We start from the raw sequence: 24,804 nt of genomic DNA on the forward strand, positions 1-24,804 counted from the left end.
AGAAAATGGAATTGTTATTGATAAAATCCCTTGAAAGTCTCCACCACCTGCCCTTCTCTCCCTCACTATATGCTTGTTTTAACTTTGGATTACTAAAAAATTAAAACAACTCACCTCTGATGGATAATAATTCAGTGGCTCAAATTTAGCATCAATTTTATAAAAGGCCAATTCCTGTTCCAGCTCATACTGTTTCTGACATGCTCGCGTTAGTTCCATGGTCTTCTGTTTTAGCTATTGGCCCAATTTGACATGAGACAACACATTTGCATCGGTAAGTCAGTATAAAGGTACAATGGTATGGGGCAAGTTCTAATCATAACTAATAATTAGATTGTTTTAAACCCCACAGCAAATAGCACAACATTCAGAGGATCTTATCATAATTCTAAAGTATTATAAAGAATGAAATACAAAATTATCACTTCATAAGAGATCACATAAAAGACCTTTGAAGTTTATATGCTATTTCAGGATACAATGAATGAAGATTTTAAAAAATCATTTAAATTTGCTTTACCCAAACATGAAAATAACTCTGTATCAATTATTTTTAAGTAACTAGTCTACTAAGTACCTGCTTCCTGATTTCCCAACTTATTTAACTCACTCTGAGATTTAAATGATAGCTTCAAATCATGAATGGAAATTACATTTAACATCGATTATAAAGGAATCGGGAGGAGGAATGAGAAGGATGAAAATAAGAGTTTGGTTTTAACTGCTGTACTGTTGTTGCTGTAGTATTTTGGCTAACGGCATCTCAGTTTCAAGTGTTCAGAACATTAGTCTTTGTAATAGAGGATAAGGGATGTGAGTAAGATCCATCAGATCCAAATATGTAATATTAAATTTTTAATAAACTAATTCTACTATAATTACAAGTTTTTAGTTATTCTTAGAAATTTTGGAGCTAGAATAAATGAAATCATCCAATGTAATGCTCTAAATTTATAAATTAAAAAATTGACTCCCAGATTGGTGAACTGACTTGTCAAAGTTACATATTCGATTAGTGGCAGAAGCTAAATATTTTATTAACTATCAGTACCAGTCCCTTTTCTACTACACTAATCTTTTGAGTTAATTTCAAAGGTCCACTAAGTGATTTTCACTTTTTTTGCCAGTGTCTGATAGTAGATACCAGTAAAAAAAACATGCAGAAAAACTCTATTAATATAAAAATGCAAGCTCAAGAAAATAAAAAACAAACACAAACATTTTACAAGGCCCAGGAAATCAAAATCGTGCATGATTTAGCTTACAGTCACCTCCTGATTATCCATCCAAGGGAAGTAATGCTAACCTGAATAAGAGATAATTTTGATCAAGTACTCACAGTGTGCCAGCATTTTACCTGTGCTATCTCACTGAATCTTCATAACTATCTTATGAGATGATAAAAGGTGCACAGAGAGGTTAAGTAATTTGCCCTGTTGCACAGCTGGTCGTGGAAGAGGCAGAGTTCAATTCTAAGTCTCCTGATTTCAAACCTAACACTCTGTCTATTATACAATACTGCTTCCGATGTCCTGCTTAAGGGTGTCCAGCACATTACCCACACTGATGCTCTTCCAGTGAATGCTCAAAAGACCTCAAGTCTCAAAAAAGCAACTCACAACCAACAGTATCAACTAATTTTGGGCTTCTCTCCCAAAGATGACTGGCAGCAGGGCCAAACAAAGGCAAATACGACTGGAGCCATGGAGAATGCAGGCAAACAAGAATAAATACTCTGTGCATCTTAAAGCACCTTTGTGTCTTTTATAGCATTAGGTTTAGCATACAGTAAACATTCAATAAATGTCTATTGAAGAAATGCATAAATGAGAGCAAATCAGGAGTCAAAGGACCGGTAAGTAGGCTAATTACAGTAGTATCTGTGAATAATCAAGAGCTGACTGTAGTTAACATATTTAATATAGGAAAAAAGATACGAATTCTTTCCCCCCAACATTCAAATTCACTATCCTATACATACATCCACTGAAAACTTCATACATACATACACACGCACATTTCTTGGGAAGGCAAGCCAGTTTCAAAACTAAAATGTACATAAGCATATTAATTCGAGTTGTCATGCAAACCATGAAAAACAGTGTGCAATTCAGTCCTGAAGGAGCTACCTTTAAAGAAGAATAAAGAATTGGCAGAAAAGGGTCTGCAAGAAACCAAGACAAGGGCTAAAAGGAGAAAGAAGCAACAGAAACCATTACCTAGAGAACTCTAGAGAGTTGAGGCTATAAAAATATAAGTTGTTCTTTACGGACTACTTACCTTAAAAATATATTGTTATTAGTACTTGCACTGTTCTTATATGGACACATTTTATGAGTTACAGATTTACCACCTTCCATAACTTAGCTCAATTCATTTCATATTATTTTCACATTCATTATCTCACTAAATCCTCTCAACTCTGAGAGATTGGCAGGACAGGTAAATCACCCTCATTTTAAAAATGAGGAAACTAAAGGACAGGAATTAAATAACTTTCAAAAGGAAAAAGAACAATATTAATATTAAAGATAATTAAAGTTAATATTTGTTGGTGGCAGGAGAAGGGGATTGCTACCGTTTAATGGTCGCCAGCAGTTTTATTTCAATGTTGCTACATTTCTTTTATAGGTTGACCTATTACATGGGGAATTACTTTATGAAACTAGAAAATATTATATAACTGTAGATGGTATTATCATCAGATATTCTGCATAAGAGAATGGAAAATGTTTTTCAAATGCGGGCTTTTAAAATAAAACACAGAATTCTTTTTTTTTTTTTTTTAAATACATCTCCATTGACTTCAGAGAGAGGAAAGGAGAGGGAGAGAGAGATAGAAACATCAATGATGAGAGAGTCATTGATCGAGCCCACAACCCGGGCATGTGACCTGACTGGGAATTGAACCCCGATCGCCAGGATCCCAGGTCGACGCTCAACCGCTGAGCCACGCCTGGCTGGGCCAGAATTCTTTTTTAAAAATAGAATAGTCCTTTGGAATAATGAAAGAACAGGCAAAACAATATAGAGAAAATACTTAAAGAATACAAAATAGCTAATAAATACATATGCAATATTCAACTCTCCAGCAACTAAAGAAATGTGAAATTAAAGCAGAGATTCCATTTTTTTCCTATTTTCAAATGGAAAATAATGTAGTGATTTGTACTAAGGAATTACTAGTGTGTGTACACATACATACACAAACATATAATGCAGCCATTATATATATGAATTTTATTTGTAGTATTGTTTCTAATAAAAACAAAGTGGAAGCAACCTAAATATTCATCAATAATATTTTATGAATATTCTTTTTATTCTTTTTAAACATGGAGAGCTGTCCATGATATACTGTTTTGTAAAAGACAAGATGCAGAATTTAAAAATATATAGTAAGATTTTTTTAAATCATAAAAATATTCAAAGGTATATATATTTAATTACATATACGTTATATAATTACATGTATGTTGTATAAGCAAAAAGGATATATATTAACATCCAGGCAATGGGGTAGGGGAAGAGTGAGACCTTCATTTTCTACTGTATACATTTGGATTGTCAGAATTTGTTAGAATAAACATATTAACTTTGTATATAAATGTGTTTTTAAATGACTAATGATAAAAATAACATGACAGAAAAAAGAGTACAGCCTATCTTCTAAAATAGTTACAGAAAAAACAGAACAGCAAAAACCACTGACAATTTACAAAACATTTATTCACAGCACAAACATATCAACAGCATTATAAACGAATAAAAGAGAAAACTAGGCTACTATAATAATCCATTATTTGGGAATACCACAAAGTTATAAAATACAACATTTTGCCAAGGTTTTCAATGGATGCACTAGGGAGTCAGCATATAAAAATTATAAGTTCTTTTATCTTAATAAACAATGGATTCTATATTACAAAAGAGATTAATAACTCAGAAAAAATGCTTAAATGCTCAAAAATGTCACGATACAGTAAGTTCTGTTTTCTGTTGTTGTTGTTTGTTTTAAAATACAAATGTTAAGTGATGGCATGAAGAGTTCACTGCTAAAATAAAACTGATTGTCACGTAAGTCTCCAAAGATTAAACTGCTCATCAATCCACTCTAGTATGGAATGGAGAGCAACAGAAGAACGTATAATATAAAACCATTAATAATCGCCAAATTGCTATCATCATATATAATATGCCTTCAGAATACAGCTAACATATTTGAAAACTACCTTCAAATAAGAGGCATATGAAGGAACCCACATGTGCTTTGAACATATGAGTAACAGAGTTGGGGAAGCTGCCCTTTCATCACGTCCCCTGGTATGTTACCTTTTTTCTCAGGCAAAGAAGAGCTCAAGAAGGAGGTAATTAGGTATTTGGATTTCATGTAACTATTTCCCTCTCTATAGAGAGGAGGGAACATTATTTTTCTTGCTAAAAATTTAAGTGCTTAAGCAGAATTTGTGTCAACAAATATGTAATTAAGCTAGAATGCCAATCTTGAAAGGGAAATGCAAAAATAAAGATAACTTTATGTAAGATTTTATAGTTACGTGAAAAGTATAATTCTCTAAGTTATGCATAGTTCAGAAAAAGAATTGTCAAAAGAAAGTACCAACAGCTATTTTTGCCTTTGAGGACAAAGTAGCAGCCTAATAATTTTACAGAGTCAGATTCTCTGAGTTGAAAAGGCCTTTTAAGATCATGTAAAAGGTCATTAAAATTAGCCCATCTCTGCCTAATGTTTTTATCTTTTCCCCAAATCCTGAGCATATGCCTGTTTCAGTGACAGCAAACATATTCCAGAGTTATCACATTTTATCTCAAGAGAGCTATTAGCAATTTCTTCTATACTACTAAATGAAAAATTGTTTTCCTATATTTTCTATTTGCTACTTCTCAGTTTTACCTCATGGGACCTTAATCAACAAGTCTAAGTGCCTCTTCCTTGAAATGGTCCTTTAACTAGCTGAAGGCAATCATCATAGCTTGCTGGGTCTCGTCTTCTCCAGCTGGGGCACTCCTGGTTGCTTTGGCCAATCCTCATAGGACATGGTCTCACCACCTTTAAAGCCTCTGGGTCAGATACCTTCTGGTCATACACTATCTATTCCATTTAAATCTCTTTTAAAATATGTTTTCTTTTTATTTCAACCATACAGCCAAATTGTATAAAATTTAAACATTACAGATATGCATAAATGGCAAATTGAAAGCCCGTAATTCCACTCCTCAGGAATAATTACTATCAAGAATTTGGTACATATCCTGCCATTTCCCCTACATATACTGATACTATCATGTACTATTTTTATATATATGCTGTTCCTTGGTCTACTCTTTTATAGCTTGCTTTTTTCATATAGCAATATGTGTTAGACAGCCTTCCATATCAGGATATACAGCTCTACCTCATTTTAATATTTAACAAGATTATTCTACCACATAGATATCCATTGAGAGACAATTAGGCAATATTAGACAATATTTTGCCAATATAAACAACATTCTAGGGAATGTCCCTGTATATATACATGTGTATATGCATATTTATATAAATATGTATGTAAATATAAAATATCTTTACAACATATTCTTGCTACCATTTCTATAGAACATCTTATTTAAAATATAGGTTATACAATAGTATAACAATTATATAATAATAAATAAATACAATAATAATATAAACACTATATAATATTTCTAATATATAGGACTTAGGGTATATCCACTTAAATCTGGATAATTTCACTGAATTGCCTCCTAAAAGTTTTTGCCAATATATAGCCTCACCAGCAATGTTGTTGTTAAAAAAAATGCAATCTATGGGCAGTCTGACCAGCTCCTCACAGTATAAGGCTTCACTTCTCTCCTTTCTTCTAGGTACCGCACTTTACATAATGCAGCCCAAGACAGCATTCGTCTTTTGAGCAGCCATATTATAGTGCCCAGTCAACTACAACTTGTAAAATCTTTTGCACATATTTCTGTTAAACCACATCTTCCCCATTCTATGGTCGGGAAGTTATGTTTTTAGACCCAAGGACAAAGAATTCTCTATTTCAAAAGAATATATACAGTCACAGCAATGTAAAATATGAACTTACCAATTCATTTTTCGTGTTTAGGTTACTCTCTAGCTCCTCGCAGCTCTGTTTTTGTAACATGGCCTCCTCTTTTAATGATTTGTTCAATTTATCTTGATTTTTAATTTCCTCCAAAAACTTTGTTTGTTTGCTCTTAAGCTCTTCAGTTTCCATTATCTTTTTTTCCAGGTCTCTTTCCAGTCTTTCTATTTCTTCTGCCAATACAAATTTAATAGTTATTGAAAATTATATTTTCTACTTGAAGAAAGGTAAGAATATTACTTAACTAATAGCAAAAGAACTCTTAGAATAGTATAAATACAATTCTACTTTTAAAGTTATTCACTATGAGCCCTGGCCAGTGTGACTCAGTCAGTTGGAGCATCGTTCCAAACACAGAAAGGTAGCAGGTTCCATTCCCAGTGAGGGTACATACCCAGGTTGCAGGTTCAATCCCTAGTCGGGCAAGTACAGGAGGCAACCAATTGATGTTTCTCTCTCTCTCCACCCCCCACCTGCTTCCTCTCCCTAAAAATCAATTTAAAAACTTACTATGAATAACTTATTTTTGGGGGGGAACAACACTATCTTGAACTAGAAAGTGACTTATATAAGAGGTAAGAAGTAAAAATCTGGATAACAAATTTAAAAGATAACATTTTTCTTCCAAGTATTTAATTCAATTAGTGTGTTGATAAATGAGGTTTCTTCCCAGGTCTCCTATAAAAAACATGTGATATTTTACTTTATATTAGTAATTACACATTAAAGGATGCTGCAAGCATTTTTGCAAAGTACTATGCTCTACTATCAAAGGCTTCCCATTATGCTTAGGACAGGATCCAAAAAGTATACATGAAGAACTGACAAGGCTCTTCATGATTTGATCCCAAACTCGCTCTCCAGCCTCATTTGCAAACACACCTCACTGCAGCCTTTCTGAAATTATTCCAATTCTTTAGATTTGTGATGCTTCTTCTTACCTGCAGGCTTTCATTCACACCTTCCACTTAGAACTGTCTTCCTTTATCAACTACTGGCCTATTATGCATCCTCCAGGTCTTAGTTTTAAAAATATTTTGAAAAGTCTACCCTGACTCTCCCCTCTCCCCAGGTTAGATGCTTCTCAGGGAGCTCTCACACCACCCTTCACCTCTGCTGTGGCCCTTGTCACACAGGAAATTGTGAAAATCAAATAGCTTGGCTGTCTGCCCTCCCCACTAAAGTTTTGTGAAAGCAGAAACTGCATCTACCTGGCTCACCAATAAATTCCAAGAGCTCAGCACATTAAAGGCTCCTAATTAATATTCAAAGTCATAAATGAATCACAAGTAATTTAAACACTTTTCCCAAGAACATATTTATATGATGACTTTCCTTTGCATTATATACAATTTTTAATTATACATTTAAACATAACCTTCAGGATAATAAATGTTGAGTTAGGGGGAATCCCAAACTAATAAAAATTTCTATTTCTCAAGTATTGGATTAAACTATTATGAAACTGTCATTTTTGTAAGTCAAAGTAAACTAACACCAATTTCAAACGGTTGAAGATACAGGCTCATTTCCTAACATTCTAAAGTAGATTATTTCATACCTTCCTCTTTCTCTACAAACTCCCATACTCTATTTTCTTTCTCAGTTGATGACCTCATATTTCATGACTAAACAGACCCCACCAGTGGAAACTTCCTTATTTTCCCACCACTAAAGCAAAAAAAAACTACCCACACCGGCACACGTCTTCTCTCCCTTCTGATAGAGTGTCCTGTTCTACTTAAGAGACAGTCTTTCTTTTTTTTCTCTGATCTCATCTTGTCTTCTCAAGGACCAAAATAATTGAGCCATGATTTGACTTTCCACTCCACTCTTGAATAGTCTCTTTGTCCCTTTGATTACTAACTTTGAGGTTTACGGTATTGGCTTCTGCCCATTCACTCACTGGTCTGGAAACTACTGGTGAATTTTTTAATAACTTTTAATTTTTAAAAATTCATTTATTAGGTATTGGGAAGAGAAACTGTGGGAGGAAATTTCAAATCTTAACCCAAATGTCTCCCTCCCATTTGCTCTCCCACCTATAATCTAGCATTTGTCCTAACTGCTCCTTAACTGCTCTTGTCAAGATTATCATATGTTGCCCGGCTGGGTGTGGCTCAGAGGTTGAGCATCTACCTAGGATCCAGGAGATCGCCGTTCGATTCCCAGTCAGGGCACATGCCTGGGTTGTAGGTTCGATCCCCAGCTGAGGGTGTGCAGGAGGTAGCCAATCAATGACGACTCTCTCATCATTGATGTTTCAACTCTCTCTCTCCCTCTCCCTTCCTCTCTCTGAAATCAATAAAGATATTTAAATTAAAAAAAAAAAGATCATCATATGTTGCCAATCTAATGCACTTCTCTGTGCTCATCTTACTTCATGTCTCAGCAACATTCAACATAGCTGACCACTTCCTCTCTTGAAACCTTCTTCTCCAGGCTTTTGCAGCCCACTATTTCCTGGTTTTCTCCTACCTTGCTGGCCTCTCTTTCTGAGTTTCTTTAGCTGGCTCCCCTTCTTGCTCATCCTACCTTCTGCAGGAGTGAACTAATTGATTCTGGTGGAATAAAATTATCATTTTTATGCTGATGACCCTCAAATTTATATCTACTACAGATCTCTTTGAACTCCAGACTCACATTTCCAACTCTTCTTGGTTGTCTCACAGACATTCAAACTCAACATTCTAAGCTCTCTCATTTTTATATATAATATCACCATCCAAGCACTTATTCAAGCCAGAACCTGGGAATTTCCAATGCAGTAGAAAGTGCTGCTGAATCTCCAAAACTGATTCATCGATACCATACCCACCACCTAAATACAGGCCATCAACATTTCTAGTCTAGATTTCTGCAACAGCCTCCTCACGTGCCCTTTAGCTCCATTTTGCTCTACTCCAAATCATTCTCCATCCTGTATCAAAAATAACCTTAATATATAAACTGGCTCATGTCCCACACCTGCTTAAAAACTATCAATGGCTTTCTGCACCTGGAATAAAATCCAAACCCCAAGGACGTGTGCTGTCTCACCTCTCCCCAACTGTCCAAACTTTTTCATGAGCTATCCCTCCAGTCATACTGATCTTCTTTCAGTTCCTTGACTCACCGGGGTCCATTCAACCTCAAAGAATAAGCTGTTCCCTCTCCCTCTCCATTCTTACCTTTGCCATTAGCTTAAATGTCGCTTTCTCAGAGAGCCATTCCTTTACACCACACTTTCCCAAAAAGAGGGTTCTTCTCTGCTACTTTATCAGGGTTTACTTACTTTTTGTCTGTCTTCTTCACTAAAATGCAAGCTGCCAGTACTATATGTCTTGCTCACCATTGTGTCCTTAGTATCAGATACAGTGCCTGGTTCACAGTATGCTCAATGACTATTTGTTAAATTAATTGATTTATGGTGCCATTTTCCATGCAAATGTTAACAGCATTATAAAGTTCATAATATAATATATTTTTCTGGATAACTTCTAAATTATTCCTCTCCCATCCAAATTTGGTTTAAAAAAAAAAAAAAAGTCACTTTACCTAAACTGAATCTCTCAAAAGCTTCCTGTCTGTCCTGAGTGGTTACTGGCTGACCTTCCAAACTTTCCAGTGAACGGAGGTGAAAAATGGTAAACTGGAGGTAATGAGGAAGAGTCACAACTGGATTTTCAGCTAGGATCAAAGAAGTCAAATCTTGAAGTGGTTTCAACTTGCTTACATCTTGAAGCTGAAATGACATATAAAATTATTGGTATAATTTAAAAATCATAAACATACCGAAAGGGAGTAATAAATACAGAAAATTGCTATTAACATGGCAAGGAACCTGTTCATGGCAATGAAACCCATTATCCAAAAGTAGTGTCTGAAGGGAGGAATAAAAAGGGAGTATTTAAGTATCTGCAGTGTATCAGAGCAATATTAGGCATTTCTACATACCATTTCATGTGACTCCTCAAAGCCTATGATATAAGCATCATCTTAATTTTACAGATGAAGAAATTGAGGTTCAAAGAAACTAGGTGACTTGCCCAAAGCTCAGAGGTTTTAAGTGAGTGAAACAGGATTTGAATTTAAATCTGTGTAACTCTAAATCTACTATTTTTTCATTAAACTGACTGAACAAATTGAAAAAATTTTGGTAAATTTTCAGTTAACAACTATAATTGATAGTTAAAAGGCAAACTTAGATTCATGGCTACCTGTTCCCATCACCCCATAAGCCCCTTGCAACATGGAACTTGGGCTCTGAGGCTCTTGGGCAGTCAGAGTGAAATGGTAGAGTCACATTATCAGATCTTTATAAAAATGAAATAAGAAAGCAAAGACATTGTTAACTGCACAGCATTGAATGAGTTTTGTTTATTATTAATGGCTTCCACTGGTGAAGGTTTAAGAAATACAACCTTCGAGTTATTGTTTTAAAGAATTTCATATCTATCATTTCATCTGTGCGTACACATTCCTATAAAAGAAGCAGGGGTAGAGATTGTTTTCTACAACTTAGTGACTTTTAGAGAGATGAAAGAATTATCCAAGGTCAAAGAAGGTAAGTCTAGACACATATTAGAAGGCATATCTTTTATTTTCTATTTTAAGACTGATGTTCTTTAAATTACAGCATGATTGTCCCAAATTTTAATACAGATTTAAATATATTGTTTGTACTTAGTAATGTTTATTGAACATCTAACTATAAATATCAAATAAAGTCATAAATTACACTCAAGAAAAATATACATCACCAGATTATGTGAACCATGATAAAGTTGCTCTATTATAAAAAACTAGTGACGAATTGCCTAAAACACCTAACACTATAATCAAGATTAATTCATAAATTTGAAAAAAGATATGTGTTCCAGGCTTTCAGTGACCTGAATTCTGGTACAAAGTGTGTGACTTTAAGTAAGAGACTTAACCTCTTTGAGACTTTACTTCAAAATGGGAATAAAACTATAGTACCTAGCTCATAGTATTTTAAAAATAATCCCTGCACTGTCTCCTTAACAAGAATGTTCTGAAATGAAATGATAATGTGAAAATGCTAAGAGGTCAACTCTTTTTACCATGGATCCATGTAAAACCAGGAATGCCTATATTTAATTAAGTTAGAGAATCCTAGGCTATGTCGAAATTAAGTGTTTCATCAAAGTACCACTGACCTCAGAAGAGACTCCATTTTTTAAAAACTTAGATTTTAATCTTTTTTCAACAAGTCCAAAAATTTGAAAAACATTCTTGCTACTTTGAATAACTTACCGATGATATCTTGTTGCCTTTCAGATTGAGGACTCGCAAAGATTTTAACTTCTTTCCTAACCATGGTGGAATATGTTCAATTTCATTTCCTGCAAGGTTTAGTTTTTGCAGATTATACATATTTTCTATGCCTTCAATTTTGCTGGAAACCAAAGGGTAAAATCAAACTTAGTAAATACCATAATAGAGTCCCTCCACTGTATTTTTAGAATTAACAGCCTTGGTTTTACATTGGGTTACTTTTCACAATTATAATTTATAAATCCTTTTAATAAACGAGAACCAAAAAAACAGCTAAAAACAAATTTACCACAACAGCTCTGCTAAATTCTTCATTACTGTTGCTAGGAATCCTACCTATCTTACTATCAAACTTTATGATCCCACAGAAAAGATGAGTCTGTCTGTGGCATTCTTACTAACCACTGTAAAGAGTACTAGCAGATAGTCAGGGGAAAGTTGGAAAACTGAACAGCACACAGGGCTATGTGTTGCAGGCCTGCACAAGCGATGTTCTAATTATTATCTTAAGTGATTACCAAAAGAGTAGCTATGCAAGCAGGATAGGGCTGCCATTTCAAGCTGGTTGGGCTCCCCAGGATAATACAATATTTATAAACACAAATATTTTTCTCTCCCTCTCCCTTCCTCTCTCTGAAATCAATTAAAAAAAAAAAAAAGACTCTAGCTGGGAAAACTTCCTGTCAAAAATGGAATTAAGATGAAATTTGGTACTCAAAAAAACGTATCTCCTTCTTTGATTATGCTAGAGAGATATTTTTCAGTACTTCAGTAATGTCAAAATATGAAGGCAGTTATCTGTGAAGGGCCAGACCACCAGTGAATAAAGGACCAAAGTGCCTGCTGTTTCAAAGGTTTCTTTCAGTAAAGTGGGCAGTATTAATCTACCTCTTTAACAAAAACAATGACGCTGCAATGCTACCTAAGCAAGTACTTACCAGATCTTGTTATATGATAAGTTGAGTTCCCGTAATTTTAATAGTTTATCCAACTTCTCAATCTTCCCTATTAGATTATGGCTGAGATTCAGTACTTCAAGTTTAACACATTTTTCCAAATTTTCGATATACTAATTGAAAAAAAATGAATAGATACTTTATACAACAGATATCATGACATAAGCACAACATATAAATACATGTATCAGAGGCTGTGATGATCAGTCATAAGAGAATAGTAAACCCTTACTGCTCTCCTGGACAATCCCTTGGTGAGGTTCTCCATAGCAGCTCTCCTCAACCCGCCAAACTCCCAAGTGGAAAACACTTCCTATATGCTAAGAAGAGCAAGACTATCCAACAAGAATTTCCCCACCTCAACTTTTTCATGCTTCTCCCTCCCTCTTCTCCTTTCTTCAGAGTTCAACAAGGTACTAAGGCTCTTGCAAACCTTACCCATCTCCTCTCCCCATCTTCAATCTCTCTCTCTCCAGGATCTTTCCTTCAAATTTAAAAACAGTCATTATTCAACAGATATTCATTACGCAGTTATTACATACTAGGTGTGGCACCAGGCAATGGAGATATACCAGTGAACTAGACAACTGCCCTGCTGCAGAAGCCTATGTTCAACATGTTCAATCTCTTCTATACAAAACAAGCCATCTCACACTGAACTAGTTTTCCTACAAAGCCATCACTTTCTCTCTCTTGTTTGCCACCATGTTCTCCCAAGAATTATGTACACTTGCTCACTCTGCCTTCCACTCACTCTTATTCTTTTGGTAAGGCAATATATCTTCTGCATTTACTATGTATTATTCACACAGTTCTCTCCAAGATCACCATTCATTCACCCTTCCACAAATATTTATGAATATTTATTTGCCAGGAGCTGTTCAGGTCCTGGAAGTACGGTGGGTGAATAAAGAAAACAAGGTTCTTATTTTCCTTCAGAGAAAGCCAATAGACAAATAAAGAAATAATCAAAATGTTCAGAGAGTAAAGCATACTAACAAGAAAATAAAGACAACATGATGTGACAGAATACAAGGCACTAAGAGGACAGTTTGTCTGTTGTTTACTGCTACAGCACTAATGCCTGGCACATAATGGGTACTGAATATTTGTTGACTGAAAGAATGAGAGAGTGACTGAGGAGAAGGTGGCTAATTGTGATTGGGTGGCGAGAGAAGGCCTCACAGAGGAAGTACACTGAATTGAGACTTTAATAGCAAGAAGCCAGCTGTGTGAACATCTGGGGGCAGAGAATACCAGGCAGAGAAAAAAATGCAAAGGCCCTGAAAAAATGTACTTGGTGGATTTGAGTAGAAGGGTGTTTTAATTGCAAAATCCAAGTGACTTCTTCTAAGTTTTCATCCTACTCAATATAATGTGACATTTCATACCATCCTTTCCTGCCTTAAGTTCTCGCCTCAACTAATCACACTCCTGAGACCTTACTATACAAAATGTTTTAGAATTTTTTTCATTAAATATGCTGTGGACATAGTCCCACATTAATACATAGAGCTCTAACTAATTTTTAAAGAAACTTGATAGTATTCCATAGTCTACTGTTGCACCATAATTTATTTAACCAATCCCCTACTGACAGACATTTGGCTACTTCCAATTTTTCTCTTTTAAATAATGCTTAATAAATATAACTATACACACACTTTTGAATACATGGGGAAATCATATCAGTAGAACAGGCATCGAAGAGAACTGCTGGGTTGGTGAGTACAAACTCAGCAAGTATAAACTTGATTGTTGAGTTTTATTTCACATTTTTTGAGATTAATAAAGTTGAACATATTTTCATGTTAATATTAGCAATTTTTATACTTTTGTGAATGGCCTGTTCATATCCTTTGAACATTTTCCATTGAACTGTCTCTCTTACTGAATGGTGAGAGCTCTTTATAGTATGTGGATATTGTTACATACATTGAAAACACCACCTGCCAGTTTGGTTTTTTTCTTTTAACTTTGTAAGCAATATCTTTCATTAAACACAATTTTTCAATCTTTAAGTATGCTAACTCTGTCAGTATTTTTCTTTGTGGTATTAGGGTTGGTATTTGCTTAGAAGGGCTTCCCAACACTAGGATTTTAAAATATCTTCACCTATATTCTTCCCTAGAGCCTTTATAGCATTTTTGTTGGTTGACTTTTGTTTTGATTAAGATCTTCAATCTTCTGGTTTAATTTTTGTGACTAATGCAGGCATCTAAGTTTAAATTTTTTTAATTAAAAAATTAAGTTGTCGCCCACGTGGGCGTGTCTCAGTGGTTGAGCATTGACCTAGGATCCAGGAGATCGCGGTTCGAGTCCGGGTCAGAGCACATGCCTGGGTTGCAGGCTAGATCCCCAGTTGGGGGTGTGCAGGAGGCAGCCGATCAATGATGACTCTCAGCATTGATGTTTCCATCTCTCTCTCTCTCTCTCTCCCTTCCTCTCTCTGAAATCAGTAAAAACTTATTTAAAACTAAATTTTGTCCTTTACAAAGTGTTCATGTTGTATAGTTTATGCACAAACACTCTAAAGAAGAGATTAGCAAACATTTTCTACAAAATGCCAAGTAATAAATATTCTTGGCTTTGTGGGCCACATAGTCTCTGTAACAACTACTTACCTCTGCTACTGTAGTGTAAAAACAGCCACAGCCCTAGCAGGTTTGGCTCAGTGGTTAGAGCATCAACCCAAAGACTGAAGGGTCTCAGGCTCAATTCCGGCCAAGGGCACGTACCTTGGTTGCAGGTTCAATTCCTGGCCTGGGTAGGGGCGTATGCAGGAGGCAACCAATCAATGTGTCTCTCTCAAATCGATTTTTTTTTCTTCTCTCTCTCTCTCTCTCTCCCCCTTCCACTGTCTGAAAAAGTATCCTCGGGTGAGGATTAAAAATAAATAAATTAATTAATTAATAATAAAAAAATAAAAAGAGCCACAGACAACAGGTAAACAAATGAGTATGGCTGTGTTCCAACAAAATTTTATTTACAAAAATAGGCAGCCAGCCTGATTTAGCCCACTGTAGTGTGCCGACCAACCCTTTCTCTAGATTCAATAATGTATAAAATAATAGGTACTTATGAATTTGAAGATGTCATATACTTCTCATGTAGAACATTCGCTGGAAACAATTAATGGTCTGCTACAAATTAGGGGACATTAGGATGAGACGTTACTGTAAATCTAATATAATCTCTTTTTTTTCAGTTTTAAAGCACAGAAATATAAAAAATAATGCCTTATATTCAGAAATGCTGGTAACTTACCTTAAATTTCTTGCCACCATCTTTAGAAAGTGAAAGGTTCAGAGATTTTACCAAGGCCAAATTGTCCTGTTTAGTAAGTTTTTTAATTAGGGCCTCTGTAATATATCGGACTCCTGTAGGTGAATCAGCTTCTGAAATTACAGAAACAGATCATTGTCAGCAGAGGAAGACATGAATACTCTGAAAAACAAATTGTTTTGATGTTAAATAACAACAACAAAAAATATTTAAGCCATGCAAAAGTAAAAACAGCTGGCAAGTTCTAATTGCAATGCTTTAATAATATTTTACTTTATATAGCACTTCATAATAATGACAAAAACAGTGGTACTCTATAAATACACTGTGGGGCAGAAGTAGGTTTACAGTAATACTAACACAAAAATAAACTTTGTGTTTCATATACTCATAACTATAAACCTACTTTTGCCCTACTCTGTATTAGCTATGTACCAAGCTTTGTGCTAAATGCTTTACATTTAAAAAATTTTATACAACAAACCTCTGAGATAGAAATTATTATTCCCAGTTATTTAAAAAATTATAATTTATTCAAAATCTTGCAGCTAGTAATGTGAAAATCAAGAATGTGAATCCAGGCAGATGAATCCAAAACGTACACTTTTAATCATATGCCGCACTGAAGTTTTTAGAAATTAAAAAACAACTGGCACTATTTAGTTGTTTGCTTTTTCAGTTCCAATCAAAAGTTCAAAAATGCTCAAATTCTTTTTTAAATCCTCATCCGAGGACACATTCATTGATTTTTAGAAAGAGGGAAAGGGAGAGAGAGAAACATTGATATGAGAGAAAAACATCAATCGACTGCCTCCTGCACACCCCCCCCAAAGGGGTGGGGATCAAACCCGAAAGGTAGGTATGTGCCCTGACCAGGAATCAGTCCCCGTGACTTTTCAGCGCGGGGGACAAATGCTCCAACCAACTGAGCCACACCAGCTAGGGCAAAAAAAGCTTACATTTTTACAAATCTTTTTTTTTTAAATGGTGAGAAACTCAAATTCGTTGCTCTTTAAGTAGAGAAGATGACATCATATTTCATAGATATAAAGTACTAGCTTGATGGATAGCACATCCTGTCCTAAGATATTGCCATCAAAGTTTATTAAAGCCATGTTACAGTTTACAAAAGCAGTCATAAAAAGAAAATTGCCTCTTGGTTCTTTCATTATGAGTCAGGAAAAAATTAACCCTGGGTTCAGATCCATACTGTGGACCAAAGACTCCCTATGATTATTTATAATGAGTTAATATTACACTTATTTTGGCTGAAAACAAAATTTTTTTCCCCTTTAATTTGGCTGTTCTAGGAAAGAAAATGACTAATATTCTAAAATAGCAAACAAATTAGAAATAACCATGTACCAACTGACAGCAAGGATATAGTCTAAACTCAATGCTTATAATGTTTATTAATAAAAACTGATCATAAATTCAGGTCAATAGAGTTTGATGGCTCTGATTTAGTGACTTAGCAAAGAAATTATATGGTTTTCTTTCATATTTAATCACATTAAACTGATTCTTAGGAAAAAGAATTTATTTTTGAAAATAGATTCCAAACAGAATGGTTTTAAGAAGAAAATAAAAACCTTGGTGGAACATATATATATCCTATGTGGAAATCAGACCATTCACAGGTAAGCAGTTTGCCAATAAGCAACTGGGATAGCCCAAGTGTAGATAACACTTTTATACTGAATTAAGGCACTCCATTCTGAAGTGAAAAGATCTGCCCTGCCCATGAGGAAAGGCTGATGATAAATTTGGCAGATGAGCTTTAAGGCACTCTCCCACCACAGGAAATAAAGCTTTCTCTTCTGAAAACTCCCTTTTCCTAACCCTTACGTAGAAGCCTCCATCCTCCACTGTCCTTACACAATGTCTGTCAATAAAAACAGGCCAAGTTAGTGCCAGGATATATTTTACATTTGGACCAAAAAGGTTAAGTTCATTATTTTCCATCTCTATTTAAGAATATGTGGTCAAATTCTTAGATTAGAAAGCAATACCTCTATGGTCTTGGTAGTCCAAAAGTATAGTGTTTTCATCAGCAATCCCGACTTGCTTACACCACTGTTCTCCAGAATGAAGGGGCAAAGTCTCAGATCCGCCTAAAGGTGAAAGTGACCTAGATCTCATATTTGACATAAGAGATGATGATGGCATCTTTGGTTTGGAAAATTTTTGCTGAGAACCTTTCCTCATTGCAAGAAGACAAGTGTCCACCAAAATCTGTAAAGAGTTTTCAGTATATTTAACAAGGTTAATTTTTTAAGCTATTAAAAAAATTATTTCTAGAATTTTCAAGACTACAAAGTTATAAACTCAGAAGCTAATAAATGCTAGGACGCACACTACTCCAAGCTGACAAGAGCAGACACTATTTCAAACTAAGCTGATCACCTTGCCAGAGGGAAAAGAGTCCTCCACAGGGTCTTGTATTGACACATGCTCCAGCCAGAAATCTTACCTGTCATTTCTGTTCTCAATTTACTGGCGAGAGCTAGTCATAAAGCCCTTCTACCCACAACGCATCCTAGAATATAGGAAGCTGAAAATAAATATTTAACAACCAACAGAACTTAATACTGATGAGCACTCTCTTCTTCCTGAAAGTTTCCTCCTCTGGCTTCTGGGGTACCACACTTTCCTGGTATCATCCTGCCTCCCTGACCACTCTTTGGCCTCCTTTGCTGGCTTACACTCCTCTATTCACTCTTTAAATGTCAGAGTCCTGAAGTCTCTTCTAGTCTTTCTCTAATCACATTTTAAACAACCTAACACACACCCATGACTCCCAATGCCACCTGTATACTGATATTTATATCTTCAATCCAACTTTTCTCTGAGTTCTAGACTCCTATTTCTAACTGCCTACTTGAAACCTCACTGGCATCCTAAATTCAAAACATCCATACTGAATTTATCATTTCCCCATTTCTCCCTCATTTTCCTCCCATCCTGTTTCACCTCCAGTGTTCCCTAAATAGTGAACAATGCTCAGGGGAATAAGACAGAAAATTTAATATGACAGCATCACTGAACTCATGATCTGGTTTGAAGGGAGCAAAAATCTGCTATATTTGTTTTCAAAAAGCGATTACTTCACAGTTATACACTATAACATGGCCAAGTGCCTTGTTCCAGTAGTCCAGTTCACTTTAAACTGCAAACTTATATGTGTCTTTACTTTCTCTTTCATTTTTTCATGTTAAACCATCCAGATAAGTCTGAAAAGCTTCCCCCAATTCACATAACTGCTATTTATGCCATAGCCACAAGGGTTTTGGTCCTGATTTCACAAGTGTGGTAAACAACTTTTATGTCTTATATCACCATTCTGCCACAGAAAAAGTCTCAGTAATATTAATGATTCAGTGCTAAGCTGTACTGGCATTCTCTTCCTAAATAAGAATAACATACTCAAACTTGAGAAGAGCTAAGAGGCATGTGCTTTAAAGCTAAAATTTTATTTATTCCTGAATTAAATGTAGTTTTCATAAGAGCAACAGATTAAAAAAATAGAAGAGTGGAGAGACAAGGCCCAGTTGCCACTTCTATATATCTTCCTCTATCCCATAGCATGATAGAAAATTATATAATTAAAATAATTGTGCATGCCACATGCTAAAAAATACACTTTATATATTTTTTAGTTGCTTGGTTAAAAAATACATCCTATATTTTTATGCAACGCAATTATTTTATATCCTGCATCTTGATGTTCTCTCTTAATTCTTAAAATACTGAACCATCTTGAATTCCTCTCATAATATCCTAATGACCAAGACCCTTTGGGCCTCACTAGACTATCATGAAGTCCTTTGTTTCCTTTCCTGATTAGAAAACTCTACCTTACTCACTTATGGAGTTAAAACAAAAATTAGAATGGATCCATAAATCAAGATCAAATCCTTCCTTTTATGAATTGTAATATGAAAGATTAAGTGATGGTTCCAAAGTTACAGTGCCTTCCTAGATCCCCTCCCTGGGTTGCCATAGCTCCTATAAAGCCTGCACATTGAAACAACAGATAATGTATTACAATCTCCTAAAATGTCTAACTCACTGAACTGGGCTTAGGGATTTACTGTGTTTGAGAATGGCTAGCATTATTTCAGAGGCTACCACCTGAAGATAGTAAACCTTGAAGTACAATTTTAAGGGAGAACTGGGGATGTTTTTTGGCCTTAGGATGTTGTTTGCAATAACATAAACAAAGGCCAAGCAATAGAACAGAGAAGACAGAGCTGAGAGGTAGGGCTAGAGTGTATGAAGAGGCAGGACAAAAAGAAAAAAAACAAACCAAAGTCCAGAGCTGGAAACTCATATTGAAGGCCCACAAGGTGGTCTGCAGTGCAAGAGAAAACCACTGGAATGATGTGATATCGGATTCATATGACAAGGTACCAAAACACTACCCATTTTGTCACTCTAAGACTCAGATACTTGCCTTGATCTAACAATCCCATCCTTCACAGCTTGGTAGAGAGTACACCTCCACCTCTATCCAACCTTTCCTAGCATTCCTAATTTTCCGTCGTCTTCTCTGATCTTCTCAACAATCCCCAAACCTTCCATCTCTTCCCAGTCCACTCCAATCTGCAGATATCTATCCCCATTGCTTGACCTCCATATCCCTTCTCCACTACATCCCTTAGTCGTTTAATCACATCTCAGTACTTTTCGTATAACTCTACTTTATTCCATACCCTTGGACCCATATTTAAATACTCTTACTCTTTAGCTTTCTCTAGTCCTGATTCCATTCCTCTCTAAAGTCTCTAATCTAGACAGTCTTCTTTCCCAACACAATTGTCAACCCCTGCCTCCCATCCTTCATCTCATTCTGATTGCCAAACTTTCCCTTGAATTCTCTAACGCTATATTAGTTTCCTCCATTTCTCTGTAGCTCTTTTCAGTACCCTGCCTCAACACCTCTATATCTATTCTGATTTCCCAAACTGCTCACATACATCCTGATTTCCCAAACTGCTCATCCCAGGAAATATTCTGATATCCTAATACATTCCAATACTCTGACTTCTAATTATTTCCCTCCTCAAAGAAAATACTCAAACCCCCACCCATTCCTCTTCATCCCAACATAATTACCTAGCTGCTTGCTTTTCCCTTTTAACACCCTGATCTCTGTGTCCTTTTCTATCCTATTAACATCCCGAATTCTCCTCTCACATCTCTGTCCATTCTACTCAGATATCCTAAGACCTAAGCTTCTCATATCTTTCCATTAATTTATTAACTCATTCACCCAATTTTATTGAGCAACTTTTTGCTCCAAGAACTGTGCTAGGCTCTAATAATACAGAGCTGAGAAGGCAGGGTGTCTACACTCCAGATGCACAGCAGGATTATATCTCCCTATTATACATGGTCTCTGCACAAAATGGTCTCCTTTCCAACACTTACAATTAGAATTAAATGATTATTGTGAAAGTACTTGATTATTGCTTGTTTCTTCTCATAGAGTTTAAGCTATAAGACAGCAAGGATTCTTATTTGTCAATTGTTTGGTGACAAATATTTGTAGAAAGGGCTGTTCTAAGGGCTCTAAAGACATTACCAAATTTAAATCCTTGCAGAGACTGAATAAAATCAGAATTATTAACTTCATGTACACAAATAGCAGTGTATCATTAAGAATTAAGAGTGTGGATTCTGGAACTAAACAGCCTGAGTTAAAATGCTGGTTTTCCTTACTGTGTGACATTAGGTAAATTACTTAACCTCTCTGATTCTCAGTTTCATTACTTTTAAAATGGGGATGGTAACCTCATACAAGTTATTTTAAATTCTAAATTAGTTAATACATGGGAATGATTTAGAACTGAATCTGACATATTCTGTACACTCAAAAATAATTAGAAGTTATTTTTACAAATTAGGAAACATATGCTCAGGAAGATTAAGGAAGACGCCCAAAGTCACGGAGCCGGTTAAGTAACACACAAGGTGACAGAATCAAGACTTGAAACCAAGTTTTTACTTCAAAACTCACCCCTCCCTTAACCCTCCTTTTCACTTTTCTTCCCAATATCCTAATTCTCCTCTTTTTCCATGTACTGTATTTCACCTGATTCCAGGACACCCGTCGGGATACCCAAACTACCCGTTATCCCGGCCACCTGGTACCCCCCAGCCCCACCCTCTTCCTCTCAGCGCCCCACACTGGGGTCCTCCATCCGCACCTGCCCCGCACCCCCCAGTCCCGAACACCTCCTCCTCCTCCCTCCTCATCCAAACCTCCCGCCTCCACCTCCTCCCCACGCCCGTGCTGGGCCCTCCCCTCCTTCCCATCCAATCCCAGTTCCCAAGCACACGCCCCCGCCCCGAATCCTTCCCGAGCTGGTCCAGGCCTTCCCGCCTTTGCCGCCGGCCCCCACCGTTCCGTCTAGAGGCCGCAGAACGCCTGCTACCAGACCTGCCACTCACCGCTGAGAGGCCGAGCGGAGCGGGTCCCCGACAGAAGGCTGGGCTGAGACGCTCGGGTCACTCCCTTCAGGTGCCCAGCGGCGCGGCAGCCATTTTGTTGCGTTGTGCCGGTTGCCTTGGGGCAGAGCGCGCGGCGTGGGCGGGGCCTACCGTAGCCACGCCCCTCCCCGTTGCTGTGGGGGGCGGGGTTTCCCGCCACTTGTTCCGCCTTAGACGTCGGCGCGCTAAGGCGCGGGAAAGCCTTGGGCGGCGGGTATGTCCGGCGTGTGGAGCGTGAGGGAGGTGAGGTTTCTTGCTGCAGCTGCCAGCCAGCTCGTCCCGTCACTGAGGCGAAGCTTCAGACGCCTCACGCTGACATGATCCTTGGCAGCTGAGCGCCAGAGGACGACCTAGAGGACTGACGTAGAGCTGTCGCCAAGTCCCTGCACTTCCGATGCTGGCCGTCTGGCCTAGAACTTGGGTGCCTTGCGCTACCTTTTCCGAGGCAAACTCTCTGCTTCGGGGACCAGCAGGCCAGAAGATGATGAACCGCTGAGCGAACGCAGCTTGGGCTTCAGCTGCCACGCGCTTAAGGGAGCGAGTATTCCTGTGGGCTGTGGAAAATATTCCTGTGGGCTGTGGCAGGGGCTAGGGAAGGAATTTCATCAGAACATGATTGCATTAAGCCCAATACAACTAAGAATCTGGGTCAGGCTCACCTAGGTATTCTGAACTCAAGTTAAAAAGATGATATAAGAGCGGCATGGATCTGGGCGATCCTCAACATATTTGTCCCTTGAGTCTCAACTGCTCCTAGTATTTGAGGCAGAGCAGCTAGTCTCTTGTGCCCCAGAATCAGTCAGTTGTTGACTGTGGACCAGTCCCAGGGAGAGGATGTGACTTTCCAGACATTTCTGGACAAGATGTCTCTGTGGCTGTGGCGAATTACCTGGAGGAGGGAGCAATTAAGAAACTAGCAGCCAACTTTCACAGCATCTGTGGAATGGATGTACTGGGCCCAGTAAAGGGGATCTGGTCAGGGCAGATCCTGTGTTACACCCAGAAAATGTGCAAGACCAGAGCAGCCTCCAAGCATTTTGTGTCTACGTCCAACTTTGAAACATTTTCCCAAAGAATCCCATTTGGTTGTCTTTTCTGCTTTATTCATCAAAATCAAGTTTCTCCACCTTAAATTCCAAAGTTACCTGTGAACATTAAAAAGTTTACTAAGAGCGTAGTGCCATGCTCTTATTAAACATCCAATAACTATACGTTGAATCGAATGTAATTCATATCACATATGCCTGGAGTGGTTAAAACATGACTTTAAAAGAACCACGTTTGGTGGTTAGAACATCGACCCAAGGACTGAAGGATCCGGGGTTCGATTCCAGCCAAGGGCATGTACCTTGGTTGCAGGCTCGATCCCCAGCCCTGGTCATGGCATGTGCAGGAGGCAACCAACACATTGATGTTTCTGTCTCTCTCTTTCCTTTCCACTCTCTCTGAAAAGCAATGGGGGGAAAAATATCCTCGATGAAGATTAAAAAAAAAACCACAAATCCATCCATCCTTGGATCTGAACCACCGTGTTCTCTGGCTCTTCCTTTTAACCTTTCCAGATAATCTCCCCAATCTGCCATTTGCCTGGTTGTCACTTTAGCCAGTCTTACCCCAGCACCTTTGAGGAAGAGAGAATCAGATATAAGTCAAACTAAATTCTTCATTTATATCACACTTATTCCCATCTTGTACCTTTGAACCTTTGCCTAGAATGTACAATAGCATATAAACAGGAATCAAAATATGTGGACCAGACTATAAATTCTTCAAGAGTTTTTAAAATGGAGAATCAACTACAAACAAAATAGCTGGAGAAGGTGTCAAAGGGAAGGTAAGACTACAGCCTGGTTTGGTATCTCTCATCTCTCCCTTTTTCCTACTGATCCCAACATAAGTCCCCATCTTTGCAATTTACTAGATGTGTTTCCTGCGACAAATCACTGCATTTCTCTGAGCCTCAGTTTCTTCCTCAGTTACAAGAGGATAATAACACCCTTCAGAGTGGTTGTGAAGATTAGAGACAACTTATGAAAGTTAATTATTGCAATAACTGATACATTTTAGGAGCTACTAATTATGTTGTCGTTATTTAGATAAGCTCTGCAAAAGTTGGGAAAAATGTCCTCTATGTCTGAATCTGTTCAGCATCTGTTAAAGTGCACTCGAGTTTGTAGGTTTTGTTGCGATGGTGAATTAACACTTAACGCCTTTCTTCTCAATTACTACCCCAATTCAGGGAAGTAAATGTTTCAACAACATCTTGCGTAACAGAGTGAGGAGTAGCTTTCTGAGCAAAGACCTTTTTACAGTTTATGAGATAAAGAGGTAGAGTATACACAGTCTGCTAACAGAAGTCAATGCCATAAACGAGAAAAAATTTACTGCCCTCTATAAAAAGGATCTGGTCTGTGGAAAACTTTTTGTGCTCGTTTGTTCACTAGGAATCTCAGACTCTCAGGATGTAGCAATTAAACGGACTCTTAAGAGGTCAGTTATCTAATCCGAGAATTTTAACTGACAGTGAACAAACAAAAGAAGTGGAGGCAAACTTCTGCTGGGCTTATGAGAAAGACATTCTAATATTCTGCCCTGGCCAGGTGGCTCAGTTGCTAGGAAGATTGTCCCGTACACCAAAAAGTTGTGAGTTCAAT

The 24,804-nt window shown here is 37.1% G+C and overlaps 1 protein-coding gene across 1 annotated transcript in view; it reads right to left on the minus strand.

The window, feature by feature from the left end:
* The window catches only part of CNTRL (centriolin), a 71,335-nt gene extending 53,331 nt beyond the window's left edge, over window positions 1-18,004 (minus strand). The window contains exons 1-8 of the mRNA XM_087822847.1: window positions 17,668-18,004; window positions 15,638-15,768; window positions 12,353-12,483; window positions 11,394-11,535; window positions 9,672-9,858; window positions 6,114-6,307; window positions 2,130-2,186; window positions 115-234 (exon numbers count right to left, since the gene is read on the minus strand). Of these exons, the coding sequence (XP_087678973.1) occupies window positions 115-234; window positions 2,130-2,186; window positions 6,114-6,307; window positions 9,672-9,858; window positions 11,394-11,535; window positions 12,353-12,483; window positions 15,638-15,768; window positions 17,668-17,863 (1,158 nt within the window). The 5' untranslated portion in view covers window positions 17,864-18,004. The remainder of the gene's footprint in view (window positions 1-114; window positions 235-2,129; window positions 2,187-6,113; window positions 6,308-9,671; window positions 9,859-11,393; window positions 11,536-12,352; window positions 12,484-15,637; window positions 15,769-17,667) is intronic.
* Window positions 18,005-24,804: the final 6,800 nt, after the last annotated feature.

This window comes from Miniopterus natalensis, chromosome 12, assembly GCF_054644295.1.
Source record: "Miniopterus natalensis isolate mMinNat1 chromosome 12, mMinNat1.hap1, whole genome shotgun sequence".
Classification (NCBI taxonomy): Eukaryota; Metazoa; Chordata; class Mammalia; order Chiroptera; family Miniopteridae; genus Miniopterus; species Miniopterus natalensis.